The sequence below is a fragment of the Cryptomeria japonica genome, chromosome 8, assembly GCF_030272615.1.
Source record: "Cryptomeria japonica chromosome 8, Sugi_1.0, whole genome shotgun sequence".
NCBI classification, from domain to species: Eukaryota; Viridiplantae; Streptophyta; class Pinopsida; order Cupressales; family Cupressaceae; genus Cryptomeria; species Cryptomeria japonica.
Window position 1 is genome coordinate 410,933,594 of NC_081412.1, and position 20,056 is coordinate 410,953,649.

The 20,056-nt window shown below is 41.5% G+C and overlaps 1 protein-coding gene across 1 annotated transcript in view; it reads right to left on the reverse strand.

The window, feature by feature from the left end:
- Positions 1 to 20,056, reverse strand: part of LOC131028568 (pseudouridine-5'-phosphate glycosidase) — a 268,645-nt gene that overhangs the window by 202,642 nt on the left and 45,947 nt on the right. The window contains exon 2 of the mRNA XM_057958873.2: positions 2,866 to 2,977. Coding sequence (XP_057814856.1) covers positions 2,866 to 2,977 — 112 coding nt within the window. The remainder of the gene's footprint in view (positions 1 to 2,865; positions 2,978 to 20,056) is intronic.

The following is a 20,056-nucleotide window of genomic DNA, read 5'->3' on the forward strand; positions in this document are numbered from 1 at the left end:
TTAATAGCTACAAGGAATTTTTTGAAAGGCCTTAGCTCCTTTGTTGAGGTGTGCTTGCAATCTTCTTTATCTTCCTCTACATTGTTTGGTACCATCTTTTGCATCAATGCATGCCGAAGGATTTCAAAACACCAATACCCCTACTTGTTACCAATGCATTCATTGACTCTGAGTTTTTGAATTGATGATCTTGAGGGGTTAGTAAGAAAAAACATAAAAACGATGCATAAGTGGTAACACTTTGGAACACATCAAGGGTAGATAAATGAAGTTTTCATTCAATAGGGTTGAGAAAAAACAAAATTTTCATATGGGTACAACAATTTCTCTCTAAAAACAGAATAAATAGGAGAACAGCTAAGGTGTAGGCCATAGTAAGAGGCAATAATAGCCAAATTAGATTTGTAAATCATAAGTAAAGCCACAATGTAGTGAAGCATTTATCCAAAATTGTTGGGCCAAATTCTAATAAGCAAAATGCATGAATTATGTTGTTGGACTTGGAACAATTAATCTATTGTTTTTCCTATACTGTTCAAGTAGTGATTTTTATGTTTCACTTAAATATATCATTACAAAGTGTTTGCCTCAAAATTGGAATAGGAAAAATGGCCATTGGGCCAAATGACACCATCTGTAATTGTTTAGGTTAGTTCTAATACGGATAATACATGAATCATGTTAATGGTATAGTTAATGTGTTTTTTTCCAAGACTACTCAAGAATTTCACAATGATTTTTATGTTTTAGTTGTCCAACCATCAACTTGGTGTGCATTTCATTATGAAGCTCTTGCCTCAAAATTCCAATGAACAAAGTGGCTATTGTAAAATGATACTATTGTTTCCATGATGAAAATGGACAAAATACCTTGGAGATATTAAAGACATCTCTTAAGAATCTTTAAGAATACTTTACATAATTATTTTTTCAATATTGACATAAAAAATTTATAAAGGTATGTCAAACAATATTACTTAAATTAATCATGAAGGCTTTCATAATGGAGAAAGGTGTCCAAAACCCCAACATACATATACATACATATGTATGTATGTATGTATATGTATATGCGTGTGTATATGTAGATGTATATGTATATGTATATGTAAATGTATATGTATATGTACGCACGTGTGTGTCTCTATACAAAAAAAATTAATACCTCCTATTTTTTGAAAAAAGACAGTACCCACAAATCCATAATTCATTGACTTGTCAAATGTCAATACACAAAGAAAATTACAATCAATATTCAGTAATCTTCGTATCATTGAAAGCATCAATGTTAACATTTGGTTCAATTTCATTTGAACCACAATAAATTACAATGCCACTTCCACAGTTCCACTAGCCATGTCATATATAGAAGCTACCTCATCTAAAGAGATTTTTGGCAAGTTGTGTGACAATAATGTCTAAGTCAGCACACTCAAAGAGTTAGAAACACTGTTCTATACCCAATAAAAAAATATCACCATATTAGCATACCACTGTACCTGATCCCATACCAAAACCAGCAACATAGGTTGAAAGATTTTTATTTTGTCAAAATAACTGTAAATCTCAAGTGAAAAATAGACTCAGTGAATGGCACAGAAACAGTTTTTTCTCATTTTATCCATCAGAAAGTATCATTATTCAAATCTGACTGTAGAAGCTCGGATTTTTATGAAAAAAAAAGTAGCCAGTGATATGCCAGGTCAAGCTGTGAATGTCCCGAATGTTTTGTCTTGGTTTTCAAACTAGACTCTGTAAAGTTATTTACAGTCAAGACTCGATACAAATAATTCACTTGCACCAAAAACAAGTCCTCAATAGTTGCTTCCAATTCACTATAGATGTAATAAATTATGTCAAGAAATTGTTTTTCCAAGAAATGCATTTAATTTATATTTATATTAGTTTGGCAACTGTCATCTGTCCCATTAAAGTTGACCTTGTAGGTCTGCCCCAGCAAGAAAATAAGGGAAAATTTAGTGTGTCAATTTCTTCTAAGCTAACTGATTTAGATTTTAGGTGTACATTATTTAGCTGAAAGCTCTTAAAATTAACTTTACAATATTATGACTCTTATTCGACAATTTTATATTAAACTCCATCTTTAATTTTTGTCTTTCATGGAAATCTTAATTCCATTATTGGGCCGTAAGGTACCCTTATAAGTTCTCAAGGAATCTCTCGCTAAATGTCTTGTGCTACATTGTTGGAAAGCTCTTGTAATTTAGAGTTTAACAGACCATATTTCATATTATGTTGTCAAACTTTTGGGCCATATCACAACTAATACAGATCACTCTTTAGAAGACATTCCTCGATAAGCACTTGCTGATAACATCAAAATTGTTCCTTCTGAAAATAAGGAGGAGCTATTTCTTTTCTCATATCTAGATGCAGTGATAAGCCTATTAGTTTACATATCCATCTGCCAAAAGCATAACCCTTTTTTTTTGCAGTTTTAGTCCACTCTTTCTTCTGATTTTTTCTCAAACGAGTTGTCCTTTTCTGGGTGCTTCTATATGCTATTATTTCTAGCCAATATACTACTGTCCCATTGACCAATTTTTGTCATTATGAAGAGTGAAAATTTCAATTACAATTCTGGTCTAGCACACGACTACTTCATACAAATTGGTGTCTTCTGTAAATTGGTATAAAAATTTCTAAGCAGATTACGCAGAAGAGCTTTGACAAATGTCTTCCTGCGAAATTCCTTGTACTGAAATTGATATATAATTAGACAAAATCAATAACGATTGGGGAACAAATTTCCTCATGATAAAATTGTATAGTTGGTTGAATACTAGGTAAATTTAAATGAGTGAAAAGAAAATTGAATACAGAAAGGGATCCTTGATGTCTTACCATGAGAAATTATTGTAGACTCAAAAGCAACTATAGGAAGGCCTTCTGCAAGAGCATGTTGCACCAAAGGTGCAATCTTGAAATTCAATTTATCAAGCTTGTTGATATCAACCTGAAGATTAAAATCAAACGATCAATTAATGATGCAATAAAAAAACAACTGTAGTTTAACAAAAAGGAAAAATTAAAATAACGTAATTCTAGTTGATGAACTCCATAGTTGCATCTTAGCATTATTTGAAATTTCCAAATATGAAGCTTACATGGTTCTTCATAAACAATGAGATGATTATCTAATAATAAAGTTTGATTTTGACTATTTAGATTAACTGCATAATTGACTATTGCAGTCGGTCAAGAAAAACATGAAGATTTTAAAATAGATGAACCAATCCTCTTCATTTAAGTAAATTAAGAACCAAACAGAAGAACAAAATATGAGAAAAATTATGAGAAGACAAGAAAATATGATATATAGATAAAAAAATAAACAATGGAAAGATTTAACAAGTAGAAATTAAAATGCGTGATAAAATTCCTTCAGTGACTACAGCATACAGTCATTGTTCGTGTACTTTGACTTGGCAGACCCCAAATTTTCAACTCAGCAAGTTAAAAAGAAAAACTTGAACTCCTTATAAATCATAATTTTAAGCAAAGTGACTAGGGACGTAGGGTTTTGATTTATATTATAGGTAAATTACAAGTCTCTGAAACCATGAACAAATCAAAAGTAAGTTTTTAGAAAATGTCACAAAAAATTTTAACAGCCTGAGTTGTGAGGACATCATGGGAAGTCAATACACAGGTTAAAAATTGAGTTTTTAAGCATTTCTTCCATGGTGCAGGCTGAATAGCAAGTTCCAACATTCTTTCATCATTGTTTCCATGCCACAGTTCAAAAATTATTTCAACATTCTTCCATGATGTAGGCCAGGTTGCAAGTTTACAAGCAAACTACTTGTTTTTGAAAAAAAACTCACAAATACTCAGCAATTTTACAAACTGGGCATGCAACGATTAGGCATACACCATTTCACACCTATACAGCTTTGGTCTAAAATTTAAATGAACATAACAGAAGAAATCATAAAATGGAGCAACGGCTTACATAGGGAACTATGTAGAAGATATCCAATCATGGCATACCTACATAGAATATATGATTTGGATATGTTGATTGTTGGTTGAAAATTTTGTACACCCGGGAGGATGTGCAAAATTGTGGTTTCAGCCACAATGTGTGAGTATAATACTCTCCTAATTTAGGGAAGGCTCCCCCTTTTCTATTGACTAACTAAAAATTAACTTAATCTAATATGGGTAGGATAACAACCTTTCCTCTTTTTTCAGGAAAGACTACATTATTTTCTCTTCATAGAAAAGTAACAACAATCTTTGGGAAAACAATTACAGTAACTTAAATCAAAACCAAGAAAGGAAATGAAGTTTCCTGAAAGCACAAAGACTTTCGTCACCTCCTCCAGGACGGGAAAACAGTCACCAAACACAAAGTCTTGAGAATCTGAAATCCTATCTACCCTTTTAGAATTATAACTTAAGAACAAAGTACAGCATACGGCAACACAAAGTCTACAAATATGATGCACCTTCAAATCACTTTAGATGGGAATTACTACAAGCACAAATTCTTGCAACTTTTCTTAGATTCTAATCACAAACTAAACTAATTCAACTTTCAATATTTGCAGCACAAAGTCTGCAGATATTTAGAGAGAAGCTCTTCTCAACAACTTTCTACAACTTCAAGTAAGCACAAAGAAATGCCCCAATATGACATAAGAACAAAAAGGGCATTGTTGGTGGACGATTTATCATCTACTGAACACTTAGAATAAAATACCACTAAGATACTCTATCCTCTCCTAAACAAAATCACTAGATGTGCCAAGATTGCGAGAAAAACCACAAGGCGACTCCAAGGTCTATATGTGCGAACAAGCGACTTTAGTGGGATAGCTTCTCGGGTAGTGTATGCTGAAAATCTCAAGGGGGACTTACGCTTAACAACTGATATCATTCACAAGCCAGACTTAGGCGAATTTACCAATGACTGCTCCTTGTATTTTTTTTTTGGATTTTCTGATTTACGACTTCAAAAAAACAAGATAAAAAAGCCTAGGGATTTAGGAATTCTAACTACTTCTAAGCTATTCCTATGAACTCAAGAGACGGTAAAGACTGGATGAAACCGGTAACAACACTTTGTTTCGCCACACTCGGAAAACTACGCAAAGCGAGTGCAAAGGGTTATGCTTAATATTTTTACACTTGGAAAAAATACCAACAATTGGACAATATCATTCCACGTAGAAGTTAAACATCCATATTAAAATCTCAAGCTAATTTTGCACATTGAATGAAAATCATTCATCCAAAAAAAGTATGAGCGAGATTTCACCAATCAATACTATCAGATCTATCATTTATCTAACAACTTGAAAGCAAAATACTGAAAGCAAATTTAATCTAAGTGTTGAAGGAAATATGTAACCATGCAACCATTTAGCAATAAAAAAGACTTCAAAACAATACTGATAATGAACTTTTTATTACTCAAATAACTCTATGCAACAGTTTCATAAACCTCTCCACAAATAATGAAATGAGAGAGTGGGTTTATATAGAGTTTTGAAAACAGAATGAAAGGCCGAGATCAATCTAAGATCAGCAGTCAAGATTAAGACAACCTAACCCTAGATAAAGTTTCCTAAAACAAGATGCATGATCAACTGCAAATGAGCCAAGTGTCACAAGATGCTATTTTTTAGGATTGCACCCCCTTCTTCTGATATTTGATGAACCTGGACACAATCTAGTCAACCTCCTCCATTGTGACATGTGGCAGCATGTTGATCTTAAACTCTAACCCTTCTAGGTCATCTGCACATAGAGAAAAGGTGATCTCCTAGTCTAATTCCTGCTTCTAAAGGCATCTCTAATGGACATGAGGTTTGACGCCTTAGCCAAATTATTCTTCGAGACTGGTCCTGTGATGGCAAAGATGATGTCCTGAACTCTGACCTTCAAATTCTCCAACTACACATCGCTCTCTCGGATAGTCTCCTTCCCAAGCATCTCTATAACTACAAGGAAGATCTTGTCCTGAATTGCCCTTATCTGTCCTTCTATTCTATCAGCATCAACTTTAACCTTTTCCAAGACTTCATTTTGTGCAAACTAGTGTCCAGTGCCAACTGTTGAAATCATAGGCAGCCCCTGCTTCAATTATCTTCTGATCAACCAACCCTTGGGGTGAGATTCCTTTCAACTCTCTAAGGCACAAAATGATTATGTCCTGGACATCTTGGAAATCAGCCCACATTTCTGCCATGTTCTCAATCCTGGAAAGCAAAGAAGAAGTTTGATCATATGCTGATGAGATTCCTTCTATAAACTTGGTTGCTTCTTCTCTTATACTTTCTATCCAATCTCTAGTTTCTCTGGCTGCTATTGCATCTTCCTCAGAACTTTTGTCTACCTGTTGTGAATCCAAAAGTGGGAGAACCTCTAGATTGGCTTGACCAAGTGGCTTAGTAGTCAAATGACGAATATACTCTTTCAAGCGCTCAACTTCTCTCTTATGCTCATTCTTCTTCTATGTTTCTTCATCCAGCTTTGCCTTCATGGAAGCCCCTGAATTGTCTAAGTCCTCTTTTACTTGGGCCTAAGTCAAAAGTGATCTCACACTCATGAGGAGCAATGTCTCCCTTTGCCTTGTTCACCTTAGGCACAACTATCTGCATTGTACGATTGTCTGCATCATCTCTCTGGATGGTGGAAAATCTCTTTAGCTGGTTTCTTCACTGCAACCTTTTCTAGTCTGGCTAAGAAATCTGTCATATCATCTTCTTCTGAATCCTCTATTGCTAGTGTGTTTACTTTCAACCTTTCTTTCAACCAATCAGGAACAGTGGGTTGCTCGATGCCTTCCATTTCCTAATTGTCTTTCTCACATCCAATACCTTGAAGGGCAAAAATCATCCCTTCTTGAAACTCTCCTTCCATTTCGTTTTCATTTTTTGATTCTAGAATCTCTATGCCAATGGGAGATGGTGGTTGTTCATTTTCCTCGTGGACTGATTCTGCATTTTCTTCATGAATTGAAGAAGGAATGTCTATCTTTGCCAATGACTCATCAACAGTTAATATATATTTTTCATTCTTAGATGTGGTGGATCGAGAGGGTTCTATCCTTTGCTTCTTCTGAGCAGGCTCTTCATTTACAATTGCTTTCCCTTTTCTTTTAGCACTAACACTTTGAGTTGCTTCTTCATTTGAGGAGTATCCTTCTCCCACTCCCATCAGAGTATATGTCAAAGTTATATTTTTCCTCTTTAGCCTGTGACATTGTTGATCAAACCACCACCTAGTATACTGCATAACTGTCTACATCAAAGTGGTTAAATCTGCATGTTCTGGCTCTGACCAATTGATAGGAGGAAGGGGTGCATGCTCATCAAAGTCAGGCTGAGTATGTTCTCTGTTATCTTTCAACTGATCTGGCACGAGAAAAAGTTCAGTCATTCTGATGAAATTTACTAACAATCTGGAAAACAACCTTTTTCTAATATCAAAGTCATTTGCAGCATTAGCCCAAAAATCTTTTGTCTACCCTGTGTTTGAATCTTCCTTCATTTGTTGATCCGATATTGTTATGAGAATCATAATTTTCTCTAGGTCGATAGAACGTGAAAGGAAACCACTGCATCTCTAGCATGGCACTCTCAGCTGCCTACACTGTTGGACAATACTCCTCCATAGTTCCAATAAAGAATGGAAATGTGATTGCTGCCTTCTGCCTTGTCCTTTTGAAATTCTGATATGTCTCCAGTTGCCTAAGAACTTCAAGGAGAATCATCTAATTGGTTGGATAAATTGGAAGTTTATAAGGACATCCTTCAAAGCCTTGGACTCTTATGTATGTGAACTTTGAAATTGGATAAACCAGGATCCATATCTGTTGATCAAACTTTTAGCTTCAGGAGATAGCCTCTAGTAAGTTCCCCCTTGCAATGTCCTTGTAATGTACATCAAGAATGCATCATATGCTTGGTAGCTCTTTTCTTTAAGTTGTAGCTGCAGGTAACAATCATAGGATCTGAATTCATTCTCTCCATTGCCAACTATGCCTCTGCAAATTAGTCCAAAATATCTAAAGGTTGCAGCTAGTAAATAGACTATGTAAGAACTCATGCAGAATGATTTGGTCTTCTCCAGATTCATTAGCTGCTCATGAAGATTATTGCTGTAAACATCTTGACTCCTAATGTGATCTCGTCCATGAAGTAATACATCCATGTTTTGAATGGTGTAGCCTTAGGACTGCCCATTAGCCTATTCAGCAGCAGGATAATATCACCATATTCTTCCTTTAAGTATGGGCGCAGCAGGACCTTAGGCACTTTCTCTTGAGGCCTTTTCTTCTCCAACCATGATTTGTTTGCATTGGCTACACAAAGCTCAAACTAAGCATCAAAAATCCTTCTAGTATCCTCTTTTGTCTTGTAGGTGGTCTTATTGTATTTTGGAATTCCAAATGTTTCCTGGATGGACAGCTCTGAAAGGTTGGCTTAACCCCTTCCATCAGGTGCAACGATTTCTCTTGACTGTGCATTGTAGTGTCTAGCACATTCAACCATAAGTTCAACACATTGTTTGGCCAAAGGAAATCCTATTTCTTGGGCGATGCCATTCCTCACCATCCGACAGGCTATAGGTGTTGGCAGGTGTCCATCAAGACCATACATTCTCTTGTTGAACTCTTCAAGGTCAACATGTCCAAGGTCAGTATCTGTGACATTCTTCCATTTGGATTTGATCTTGGATTCCATCTGCTTCCCTTTGCTGGCAAACTTCATTGATGCTTCCTGAATGGTGTTTCCTGCAAAACACATGAAAACTTAATATTATTTTCAGATCTTAATTCTGACTTCTAATCCTTTTTTCTAAAATTTCACTTTCAGCCTGATAAATTAAGTTTTTGTGAAAAAACAGATTGAAAGTGAAGGGTTTGGCCAAAAATTTTAAGAAAATAAAACAAAAGGAGAAGGAAATTCAGTCAGATTGAGTTTTTGGATCCTCTTTATGACTGAAATTTACCTTTAATTCTAAAAATCTGTCTTTATATCAGAAAAAGTACTTGATTGCTTAGCTTCTAACACTTCGAAATTTTTACTTCTTGAAAATTTTCTTGGAGATCAAAGATTTGAGGGAAAACTTCTTCTCAATTGATCTCTGAATTCTCAACCTAAATAGTGAATTGTGAGAATGAATTGGTTGAGAATATATAGAGTTTAAGATTCTTAAACGTTAACGTTTTATTTTTGTTTTTTATTTTTATTTTTTGGGGGTTTTTTGTTTTAAGTCTTTTCAAAATGGAAAGTTTTATTTTCTTTCAAAATTCCTTCTTAGCTAAAGAATCTTCTAGAACCTTCTAGAATTCTTGAATTTCTCATAAATTTTCTCTATGTTAAAAATTATTTCAAGGCAATAACTTCTTTTATTTTGGAAAATAATTTTAATTTTTGATGTGACAAATTTATTTTCCCAAATGTTGGTCTGATTTCATGTGAATAAAATTTTGTCTTTCCTTATGGCGTGCCAACTTGATTGTCTTCCTATTGATTAGGCATCTTCACATATTCCATTTATGCCTAGATGAATCAATGTGTCAAGGACTTGATTAATTTTGCAAGGGTTTGGACAATTTCCTCAACAAATTTGTTTTAGTCTTAATGTCTTGGCATGCTTCATGGCAAATGGAAAGTTTGCATAGTTACATGTCTTTGACAGGTTTCTTCTTAAGTCATGTTTTGGATCATTTGGCATGCTTGAAGACTTTCCTCTTGGCAAGGCAAAGTTCACATCTCCTTGGACAATTTTTTAATTTGTGGTTGATTCAGTTGGACAAGACCTTGGACATGTTTTATTCCTTAGTGAATTTTGGATGATTTTCTTCTTTAGATATGGAAGGGTGGACTTTCCACATCTTTGGACAGATTCCGGTTCAAATTTTCAATATGTTATCTTTTTAAACCTTAGGCAAGGGTTTGATTAACTCATGCCTGTTTACCCCGTGGGGTGTGTTATTAATATTGCATATCAACAGTCAAATGATAACCATAGGATAGAATAGTAACCAGAAACTCAAAGCAATGCTTCCATTAATGCCAAAATGTCCAGTACAATAATCATTCTCTGCATCCGTCTCCCCCACAAACAAGTACAAGAGCATATATAAAGACACGGTCGAGGGTTGCGGTTACCACCCATGGGGAACCGTCATGCAACGGACAACTACCCTCGACGACACTAACATACTTAACCAACGTAGCTTAGCAAGTAATACAAAGCCCATTTTACGACCAACATCATCCCCCCCTAAAGAAAAGTCGTCTTCGGACGACAAGGACAAAAATTCGGTACTAACACAACAAAATGGGGACGAGTACAATGCTACACAGAAGAAAATCAAGAAGGAGCATGAGGAGGAGGAGGAAGGGTCCCTGATGAAGAAGGCCTGGACTGTTGTTGCTCAGTAAATTGCCTCAAAGTATGCTCTACCGTCAACTGGCATTCCCGAGATCTCTTGACCATAAACAGAGCCTCCAACAATTTCTTCTCCTGAGGCGTCCCCAACTAGGTCTCCAACAACATCCGAAATTCCCTCTCCTGAACCAACACAACATCCATTGCCAACCTGGATTCCCTCTCTCTAGCCAACTCCGCCTCTAGCACCAATATGGACTCCCTCCCGCGAGTCAACTCAGTCTCAATAGACCGCCTAGACTCCACCGCAGCTAGTCTCTCAACCTCTACAAAAGCACCCCGATGTTGAGCCCGCTACAGGGCTAAGTAAGTATCTCGAAACTGCTGCTCCATCTCCTGCACCAGGGAGTACAACTGGTGGCTACCCGGAACCCGTGGAGCCTGCCAAGCATTTACCATCTCCGATGTCTCCACTGCGGGCCATCCCTGAGAAAGAAAACATCGCTCAAACTCCTCCTCACATTGCCCAATAAGGACCTGCGCTCGCCTGTCTAAGGCTCCTACAGCAACATTCATCCTGGTTGCCTGCATACTCTCGGCCAGCTTATGGCCCTATTCCAATAGTGACTCTCCCACCTGAGTAATGTGTGCCATGTATGCACCCATGGAAGCCAATCCACTGACGACCTCTGGCCCGACCTCAATATCTAATGGAGACCTCACTTCGGAGCGGGCATCCGCCCTATCTGAGACATGCACCTCGCCCCCCATGAGCTCTAGACCCACGCTATCCTCCAACTCCACGACCTCATCGGGAATGTGATAGCGTCCCAATAAAGGAGGAGCTTCAACAGGGTGCATAGGCTGCATTACCCACTCACTAAGCCAGGCATCTATGGCTGCATCCACACGCTCTCCCAACATCCTGCTAGCCTGCCCCATGGCGACGCTCTCAATGTGCGGAAACTCCTTCGTTCCCACATACCGAACTGGCTCTCCTGTATGCACGGCTGAGGCTGGCGCTACCCTGATGGTGTCTCCTGGGGTGGAATGAGGGTGATGGTCGGCCGTAGTTCCCCAAATGCAGGGCCAAGGGTCCGTGTCCTTGCATCCATAGGCAAAGTACCCGAAAGAAGGGCAGGTGAAAAAAGAATCTTCCCTATGGAAGATGCAACCTGTTGTGTGCCAACTTGCACCATGCCCCCACGACCATGTCCCTGCTCTCCCACGGCTGGTCCCACACTCTAACTCCTCATGCTCTGTACCCTCCGTGCAAAATAACTCCTCTGCGTCCTCCTTTGAGCTGTCACTTTCAATACCATCGTCCCCATCAGACTCAGAGACTACCACCTATACTTTTCTTTTCTTTGAAGACAGCAGAATATTGTTGGGCCCAGAGCCCAAGCTGTCCAAATGCATCCAATAGCAGACAAGTGGGTGTGTATCGTCCACTGGTAACTGTGGTTTAAACTCTTTGTCCTCCAGTGGGACCTAGTCCATCGTGGCCGCAAGGAACAAAGCAATGGCAAGGTGTGGCATATAAAAAGTTTTGTGTCGTAACAAGAGAAATTTGTCCAACTTATTTGCTAAGACAGTTGCCCAGTCATATTGTATCCCATTACGCAGCCCGTCCATGAGAAATATGTGCTGGGTAGAAATGTCTGAGGCATGGCTAGAACCGATGAGCCTGCTTTTCACCACGTCCATTAAGCAACGCATGTCGCCCTCAGCAATGAAGTCCTTCACACCCCTCTTCTTCTATGTGTGAGCTACGTCTTCCCATTCCTTCTGCAAAAGCTAACAACAAACTAAATCCAGCATCTTTTCCCTGTCCTTTTGTGAGGCCCTCTTCCCTACCTCATTGATTTTCATGGCTCATGTGGCTGGCAAGCCAAAAACCCGAGCAACCTCTGTTCTGGAGAAGGACACAATGAGCTTCCTCCCACAATAATCAATCACCGAGCAACACCCATGGCTATCATTATTCTGAATCATGGCTCTAAGAGGCCCTTCGAACTCCTTTATCCGAAAGATTGGCATTCGGATAATCCATTGTACGCCTGCTCTCCTCAAATTCTCCTTCACTGAATAGTTTTCTGTTGTATCACTCCACCATTTTCTGCAGTTCAACCCATGTAAACCCTCAAACATCACAGTGTCCGCTGTTATCCGCCATGGGCCTATTGCAACCTTTGGTCGGTGCTTCTTTTTACTTGTACTTGTGTCCATGCCTCTTGCAATCCTTACTCCTGATGGTAAAACCCTTGCCGTCTTGTCCAAGTCTGATAACTGTGCTCTCCACTGGCGCTTCCCTACGGAATTCATTTCTCAACCAACGGTTATACCGTTATCTTTTCCTGTGGTAGTGCGGCTCTGTCTCTATTCTCCTGGAGGCGTTGGCGAAGCTCTTCCTCTATTCTGGCCTTGTCTTTTTTTTTATTCTCCCGCAGCCTTGTTGTTTTCACGGGGCTATTGTGGCGGTGGTTTGTGCGGTGGTTTCCCCCACCGGTGGTTCCACTGTGGCCACTTTCTTTTTTTCTTTTCTTTTCTTTTTTTATTTTTTTATTTTTTCCATCTAGGACTTGCTGGTGCGGTCGTCACTCGTGGTACGGCTTCAATTTGGAGTCATTCACAGCTTGGGGAACCTGTTTTCCGTCCAACATTGTCAACCGGATCGCCCCTTTGGCCATGACTTCGACAATTTGGAAGGGTCCTAGCCATCTCACCTTAAACTTCCCTGGTTTGATCTCATTTTTGCCATTGTATTTCAAAACCAGCTGTCCCTGGGTGAATTTTGCCCGTTTTAAATGTTTGTCATGCCATACTTTTCTTCTCGCTTGTGCGACCTTCGTGGCCCACTGCGCCACCATTCAACGCTCATCCAGCTTGTTCAAGTTGTAAAGCCTCTCCCGCAGGCTTTCCATGTCTCCGAGTCTATTTTCAATTGCTATTCGCAGACTCGGCACCATGAATTCGGCAAGCACCACTGCTTCCTGACCACACATTAGTTGAAATGGAGTTTGACCAGTGGTCACCTTGTAATTCGTTCTGTAGGCCCATAATACGGAGGGTAACTTCTCCTCCCAGTCTTCCTTTTCTACCCCGCAGGACTTGTAGATTACCGACACCAATACTTGACTAGTGGTCTCAGCCTGCCCATTGGCGTGTGGGTAGTACGGGCTTGATAATGAGTGGAAAATCTTAAACTCGGTGGTCAACAGCCGTATGATATGGTTCACAAAGTGGCCTCCTCGGTCACTTGTCAACTAAATAGGTATGCCATATCTCGTAACAATTTGTTCATAGATAAATTTAGCCGTACTTACTACAGAGTTATCCGAGAGGGCCCTCACCTCCACCCACTTAGTCAAGTATTATGTCGCAACCACAATGTAATGACACTGTCGTGCACGGCTAACCTTAAGAGGCCCTACAAAGTCGAGTCCCCATCGTTCAAAGAGTTCCTGTGTGTGCAAAGGGTTGAGGGGCATGAAATCCCGCTTCAAAGGTTTACCCGCTCGTTGGAAAGTGTCGCACCCCACGACCCAATCCCGGGCATCGTTGCGTACGGTTGGCCACCACAACCCTACCAGCAACACCTTGCATGTCGTAGTGTCCGGGCCCATATGTCCGCCTGCGGGTCCTTCGTGTGCCTCCCTCGATACACTAGAGACTTCCTCCTCCATGACACAACGCCTTAGTACCTGGTCGGGTCCGGTCTCGATCCTTAATACTAGCTTCCTCCATTCCCCTGGAAGCATGTCCTTCAGGAATCAGGATGTCGACAGGTACTCCAATATTCTTGTACCACAAAGGGAGTACGGCTATTTGGAACAAGTGCGCATCCGAGAAGTCATCATTTACTCCATCCGGAGGTTCCTCCGACTTAATCCGAGACATCTGATCTGCTATGACATGGCTTCGTCCTGGTCTTACCACAATTGTAAACATGAACTCCTGTAGTAGCAATAGCCAACAGCTTATCCTCCCTTGAATAATAGGCTTGTTTACCAAGTACATTAGTGCCTGGTGGTCTACATAGAATGTGAATGGTGTAGCCAGTAGGTAATGTCGGAATTTCTGTACGGCGTAGACCATGCCAAGGGCTTCGCGCTCCGTGGTACTGTAGTTCTTTTCAGCCTTGGAGAGCAACCTGCTCGCAAAATAAATCCGGTGGTCCAGCCCGTGTCCCCCTACCTGGGCTAGTGTAGCCCCATTGGCATAATTTGAAGCATCCACGTGAAGAATTCCTTATCCCAGTTCGGGTATGCGAATATGGGTGCTCCCATCAATCTCGTTTTCAGCTCTTCAAATGCGTCGCTCTGTGGCTTTGTCCAGATGTATGGCTCCCCTTTCCGTGTCAATCTATCCAACGGGTGGGACACCTCAACGAAGTTCTTGATGAACCTCCTGTAGTACCCTACATGACCAAGGAAAGACTTTACCCCCATGACGTCTGGAGGAGCTTCCATTTCTACTATGACCCGAATCTTGTCAAGGTCCATTTTCAATCCTTCTTTACACACAATGTGTCCAAGCAATCTTCCCTATGGTACCATGAATCTACATTTCTTTGAATTAAGGGACAACCATGCCCTTCGACATCTCTCCAGGCACTCCCCAAGGGCCTTTAGGTGGATGTCCTGCCCGCTGTAAATAGACCAATCGTCCAAGAAAGCTTTGAAGTTCCCTACCGACATCTTGTCGAAGATGTGCAAGATGATGCACTGAAAGGTCGCCAGTGCATTACATAGGCCAAAGGGCATTCGGTTGTATGCATACACACCATCCTCCACCACAAAGGTAGTTTTCAACTTATCTTCCTCCGTGATGGATATTTGGTTGTACCCAGAGATCCCATCCATGAAGGAGTATATTTCATGTCCAACCTCTTCCTCGAGGATGTTGTTGGTGAAGGGTATGGGAAACGGGTCTTTAATAGTGACAGCGTTCGCACACCGGAAGTCTACACAGATCTGGATTTGATTGGCCTCTTTCTTGAGGGAAATCATAATGGGAGACACCCATTCGCTTGTCTGCACCTTGAAGATTATGCCCACTTCCAACATCCGCTCAATTTCGTCATTCACCCGTGCAGCATAATTTTTGTTCATACGGTAAGGCCGCTTCCTTACCGATTGGACTCTCGGTACTAATGTTATGCGGTGTACACATAGCTCTGGGGCCACGCCCTCAAGGTCCTTGTAAGTCCATGCAAAAACATCCTTGTACTCTAGGAAAGTTTTGAAGGTTGCGGCCTTCAACACTAGGTTCCAGTCATCTCTGGCAAGGATGACCTTGGGATCACTTGCCTTTCCCAGATTTGTCTCCTTCAAATTGGCTTCTTGGTATTTAATAGGTGCGCCCTTCAGGAACTGGTGTGCGGGAGTGTTATTCACACAGGCCTCCCCTTCCTTGTATTCCCCGTATTCGGGAGGGAATGTATCTGGTTCTTCCTCAATACTCAATACAATGCACGAGGTTGTAAACAACTCATAATCTTCCATTTGCCAATGGAAGAGGCCATTCATGGAGTCCCCGTCATCCCCCGAGCATGCTTCCAACTCTAATACCCCTTCGTCACTGGGCTCCATTCTGCGTCGGTCTTCATCCCCACCCAACTGGTCTCCTTTAGATTCGGACTCGGAGGAGAATGCCAACTCCTTGCTCACCATCTGCGTACGAAGATCGATCACGTACTTCCCACGCTTTCCAGGGAGAGCATATTCTGCTTCCAATTATGGTTTGCCTTTGCTACAATTAGCCACCCACGTCCGAGAATGGCGTCATACCCTTTCTGCTTCAGTGGAATCACTACAAAATCCAGCATGAATGGTTGCGTGCCGATCATCACCCGCTGGCCCATGAGGGTACCCAGGGGTTTAATCCCGTGTTGATCTGCCCCTAGCAGATTGAATGTGGGGGGCCACAATGTAGGCTTTCCAGTTTTTTCCATGTCTCTGCTGGGAGCACATTTACTCTTGACCCTCCGTCCACAATGGTGTCCGTCAAGGTAGTCCCCAGAATGCCCATTTCTACCACCACAAGATGGCGTCCGTTGTTGACTACTAGCAACATAGGGTCGACCGTGGGGCTTACGACCTCCTTCGTTTTAGCTTGTGTGCGTACAGAGTTCAAGATAGCCATTTTCAACTGTGGTATGGTTTCAAGGAGGTATTGAACCTTCACGAGTACCTCTATTTGCAATATTTGCCGTAGGATTCTCTCTTCTCCCTTCGTCCGTGATGGGCTTGTGGCCTCGTAGTTGTTTTGCCCTTGTGCGGCCATTTCCTTTGTGATCTCGACCCTTGCTTCCTGCAATCTCTCCGTCTCTGTGCGAGGATATGGGTATGTGGCCTTTTTGGCCTATGCCCCTGTGATTGCCAACACTTCTTCCTTCGTGGGTTCGATGTTCAAAAGGTTTACTCCTGGCTTCGGGCAATTCGCATCCTCATGGTCGCCTGGCCCACACCATCGGCAGAGGTGCTGAGGGGTGGCTTCCTTCGTGCAATCCCAGGTGAAGTGCCCCACTGATTGCAAGCCCTACATTGGATCATTTGTCGACCCTTGGCGTCATACTGGATACGGCTTCGGGTATTGTTATTGTTGTTGTTATTCCTTCCACTGCCACATCCGTTGTCCCAGTAACCTCCAAATGATGTCGTTGTGTTGGTTTGTTGGGTCGTACCCGCTGGTGCAAATGTTGTGGCCTACTCGGTGAACAGCACTTGCGTATTTCAGGTCTTCATATTGTATGGGCGCTCCTTGATGGAGTGTCCCATTACTTGGCAAATTTCGCAAAAGGCCTTCTTCGGGCATGTACCCTTCGTATGTCCTTCCTCCTTGCACTCCGTGCACCACACGTCTCCTTCGGTCCAGCTAGTAGAGCCTTTCATTGCTTTAAATTCCCTCATCATACGCTCCATGTCCCTCTGCAGGGCCGTCACTTTCTTTTTCGACTCCTTGTTACCACTCTCATCAGAGGAAGAGTAATTTTCTTCGGAGGACTTCCCCTTTTTCTTGGACGTTTTGTATTCACTTTCTAAGCCCATAGCCCTATTGTATGCATCATCTCGAAGGAGGGACTATCTTCATTTTCTTCTTCAAACTGCGTTTTAGGCCTTCTATGAACCACCTCTTCTTGAGTCCGTCGGTCGACTGACTCTCCATTTTCCCAATTAGCTCCTTTAGGTGCCTACCATAGGCACGAACTGATTCCTTTTGTCCTTGTTTCGTACTGTATATCTCTGCCACTATTTCATTATCATCCCGGAGTAGGCGGAACTCCTTCTCGAAGGCTCTCCGCATTGTGTCCCATCTGGCCACTGCAGTTTTATCAATATCCAAGTACCAGTCGATGGCAACTCCCTGTAATGTCGCTGGAAATTGTGTCGTCCATTCATCCTGGTCTGTGACACCATTGGCCATCCATATGGTTTCGCAGGTTCTGCAGTGCCTTACGGGATCCTCCTTCCCGTCGCTGGTGAACTTCGACAGCTTCTGCCTATTGGCCATTGATGGGGGTCGTGTCCCCAGAGGTGGCTGTTTCTATCGTGCACCCGCACCACTCCCCCCCGCGCCGATGGTGTTTCCTGTTTGAGTGACTAGGGGTACGGTGTTTTGTACCCGCATGCTTTGTGTGATGGGTCCCAAGAGGGGGTCCTGTCTACCGTGTGCCTGTGCCTCCTCCACACCTACGGTCGTACGATTGCCCTCTCCTCCATTCTCACCCTCGTCCGCTGTTCGCTCCCTTCGGTGGTCCTTCGTGCGCGGTGTAAGGGATAAATTCGTGAACTGATCCCGGGTCTCTTCAACCAGATTTCTTCGTAGCCTTGTTTCTTCCAAAAATTCTTCGTAGCTTCTCACCCTACAGTGTTCTGGCGACACGTAGAAATCTCCTTCGGCTTCTGCTCCTGCACTCTTCGTGACACCTCCTTGGTTCCCTTCGGCAGGTCGTCCTTCGGCAAGTTGCCTCAACCTCCATCTACGTTCTACTTGTTGTTCCAGAATCAAGGCTCTCTGTGCGACCTCCCACTCCTCACTTTGTGCCTTCTTATTTCTATCCTTATTTAATAAGTTGGGCATTAATTCCCATACATCTTCATTAATAGTAACAACACATAAAAAATAGAACACTTCTTTATTAATTCATCCCGTCGAATACAATTTATGACAATAGTACAACACCATTATTATAGTATAGAATGTTCTTTATTCCTCCTAGAGGTTCAGGGTTCAATTTCTCCTTCGCCTCTTGCCATCATGCTCCGCTTCCCAGCGACGATTGTTTTCTTCGTACTGTCGGAGGACCTGTTGGCATCGTTCCTCATGGGCAATCTCCTCCAGGCAGGTTCGTTGTGCCAGTGATGCCTGTGCAAGCAACCGAGGGAGGTGGTTCATCAACCGATTCGCTGCAGGGCTAACTTCCAGTGCGGTCCACACGGCACTTGTTGGGACTTCAGCCTCCATGGCCTCTCTTCGGACGTAGGTCTCGATGGCCGCCTGAAGCAGGATTGAGAATTCCCTCATTGTAGTGTCCTCTCTATCGTAGAGTTCCATTCCTGCGGCGTCGGCCTCTGGGTTAATCTCACCAACGGGTAGGCCCATCATGTCTGTACGCCATCTGCTCCTTCCTTTCCCGAGTATGTCCAAGCAACGGCGCCAGATGTTTACCCCGTGGAGTGTGTTATTAATATTGCATATCAACAGTCAAATGATAACCATAGGATAGAATAGTAACCAGAAACTCAGAGCAATGCTTCCATTAATGCCAAAATGTCTAGTACAATAATCATTCTCTACATCCGTCTCCCCCACAAACAAGTACAAGAGCATATATAAAGACACGGTCGAGGGTTGCGGTTACCACCCATGGGGAACTGTCATGCAACGGACAACTACCTTCGACGAGACTAACATACTTAACCAACGTAGCTTAGCAAGTAATACAAAGCCCATTTTATGACCAACAATGCCATCTTTACTGACTGCAGATCAGAGTTTAGTAAGGTATGGACAGTCATATGTCTTTTGGGTCATGATGGGCATGTGTGTTTGGAAATTATCTTATCATTGTGCTTGCTGTTCATGGTGAATTTCAGTGATGACCAGACAGTTTGTCTTGCTTTCTGCCATGTCTTTTGTCATAATTTGCTTCACCTTGTGTGATGCTTTCATTACCCAACCCTAGGCGAACTTGGATGAGAATGTTTCATGTCCTGATTTTCAGCTTGAATGCTTTGGCGGAATTTACATGCCTTTGGACAGGTTCATATTATGCTTGGAAGATCTTTAAGAAGACTGTCAACACATGTGAATCAAACTTGAGTAATCTTTTCTTTCCAAGGCAGATTTAGATGGCTTTTAAAGCTTCAATCTGCTATTTTCAACCCTGCTGATCATGGCATACTGGGATTGCAGTGGTTAGACGATTTTGTTTGGCTTTCAAACCCTTGGATAGGCTCTTCTTCCTATCTCCATGGCAGATTCTATCTGAAATCAGGCTCTTTCATGCTCATCCTTGGCAAATTTTAGAAGAAGTTGATGTTGTTATAGAACTTTGATCAGCAAAAGAAGTGTTGAAAACCTTGTCTTATAGCTTCTTGGAGACTTCTAGAAGCTTTATTGTTTTATTCCATCCTTGAGAAATTCAAACTCTCTTTGATTGGCAAATAATGAA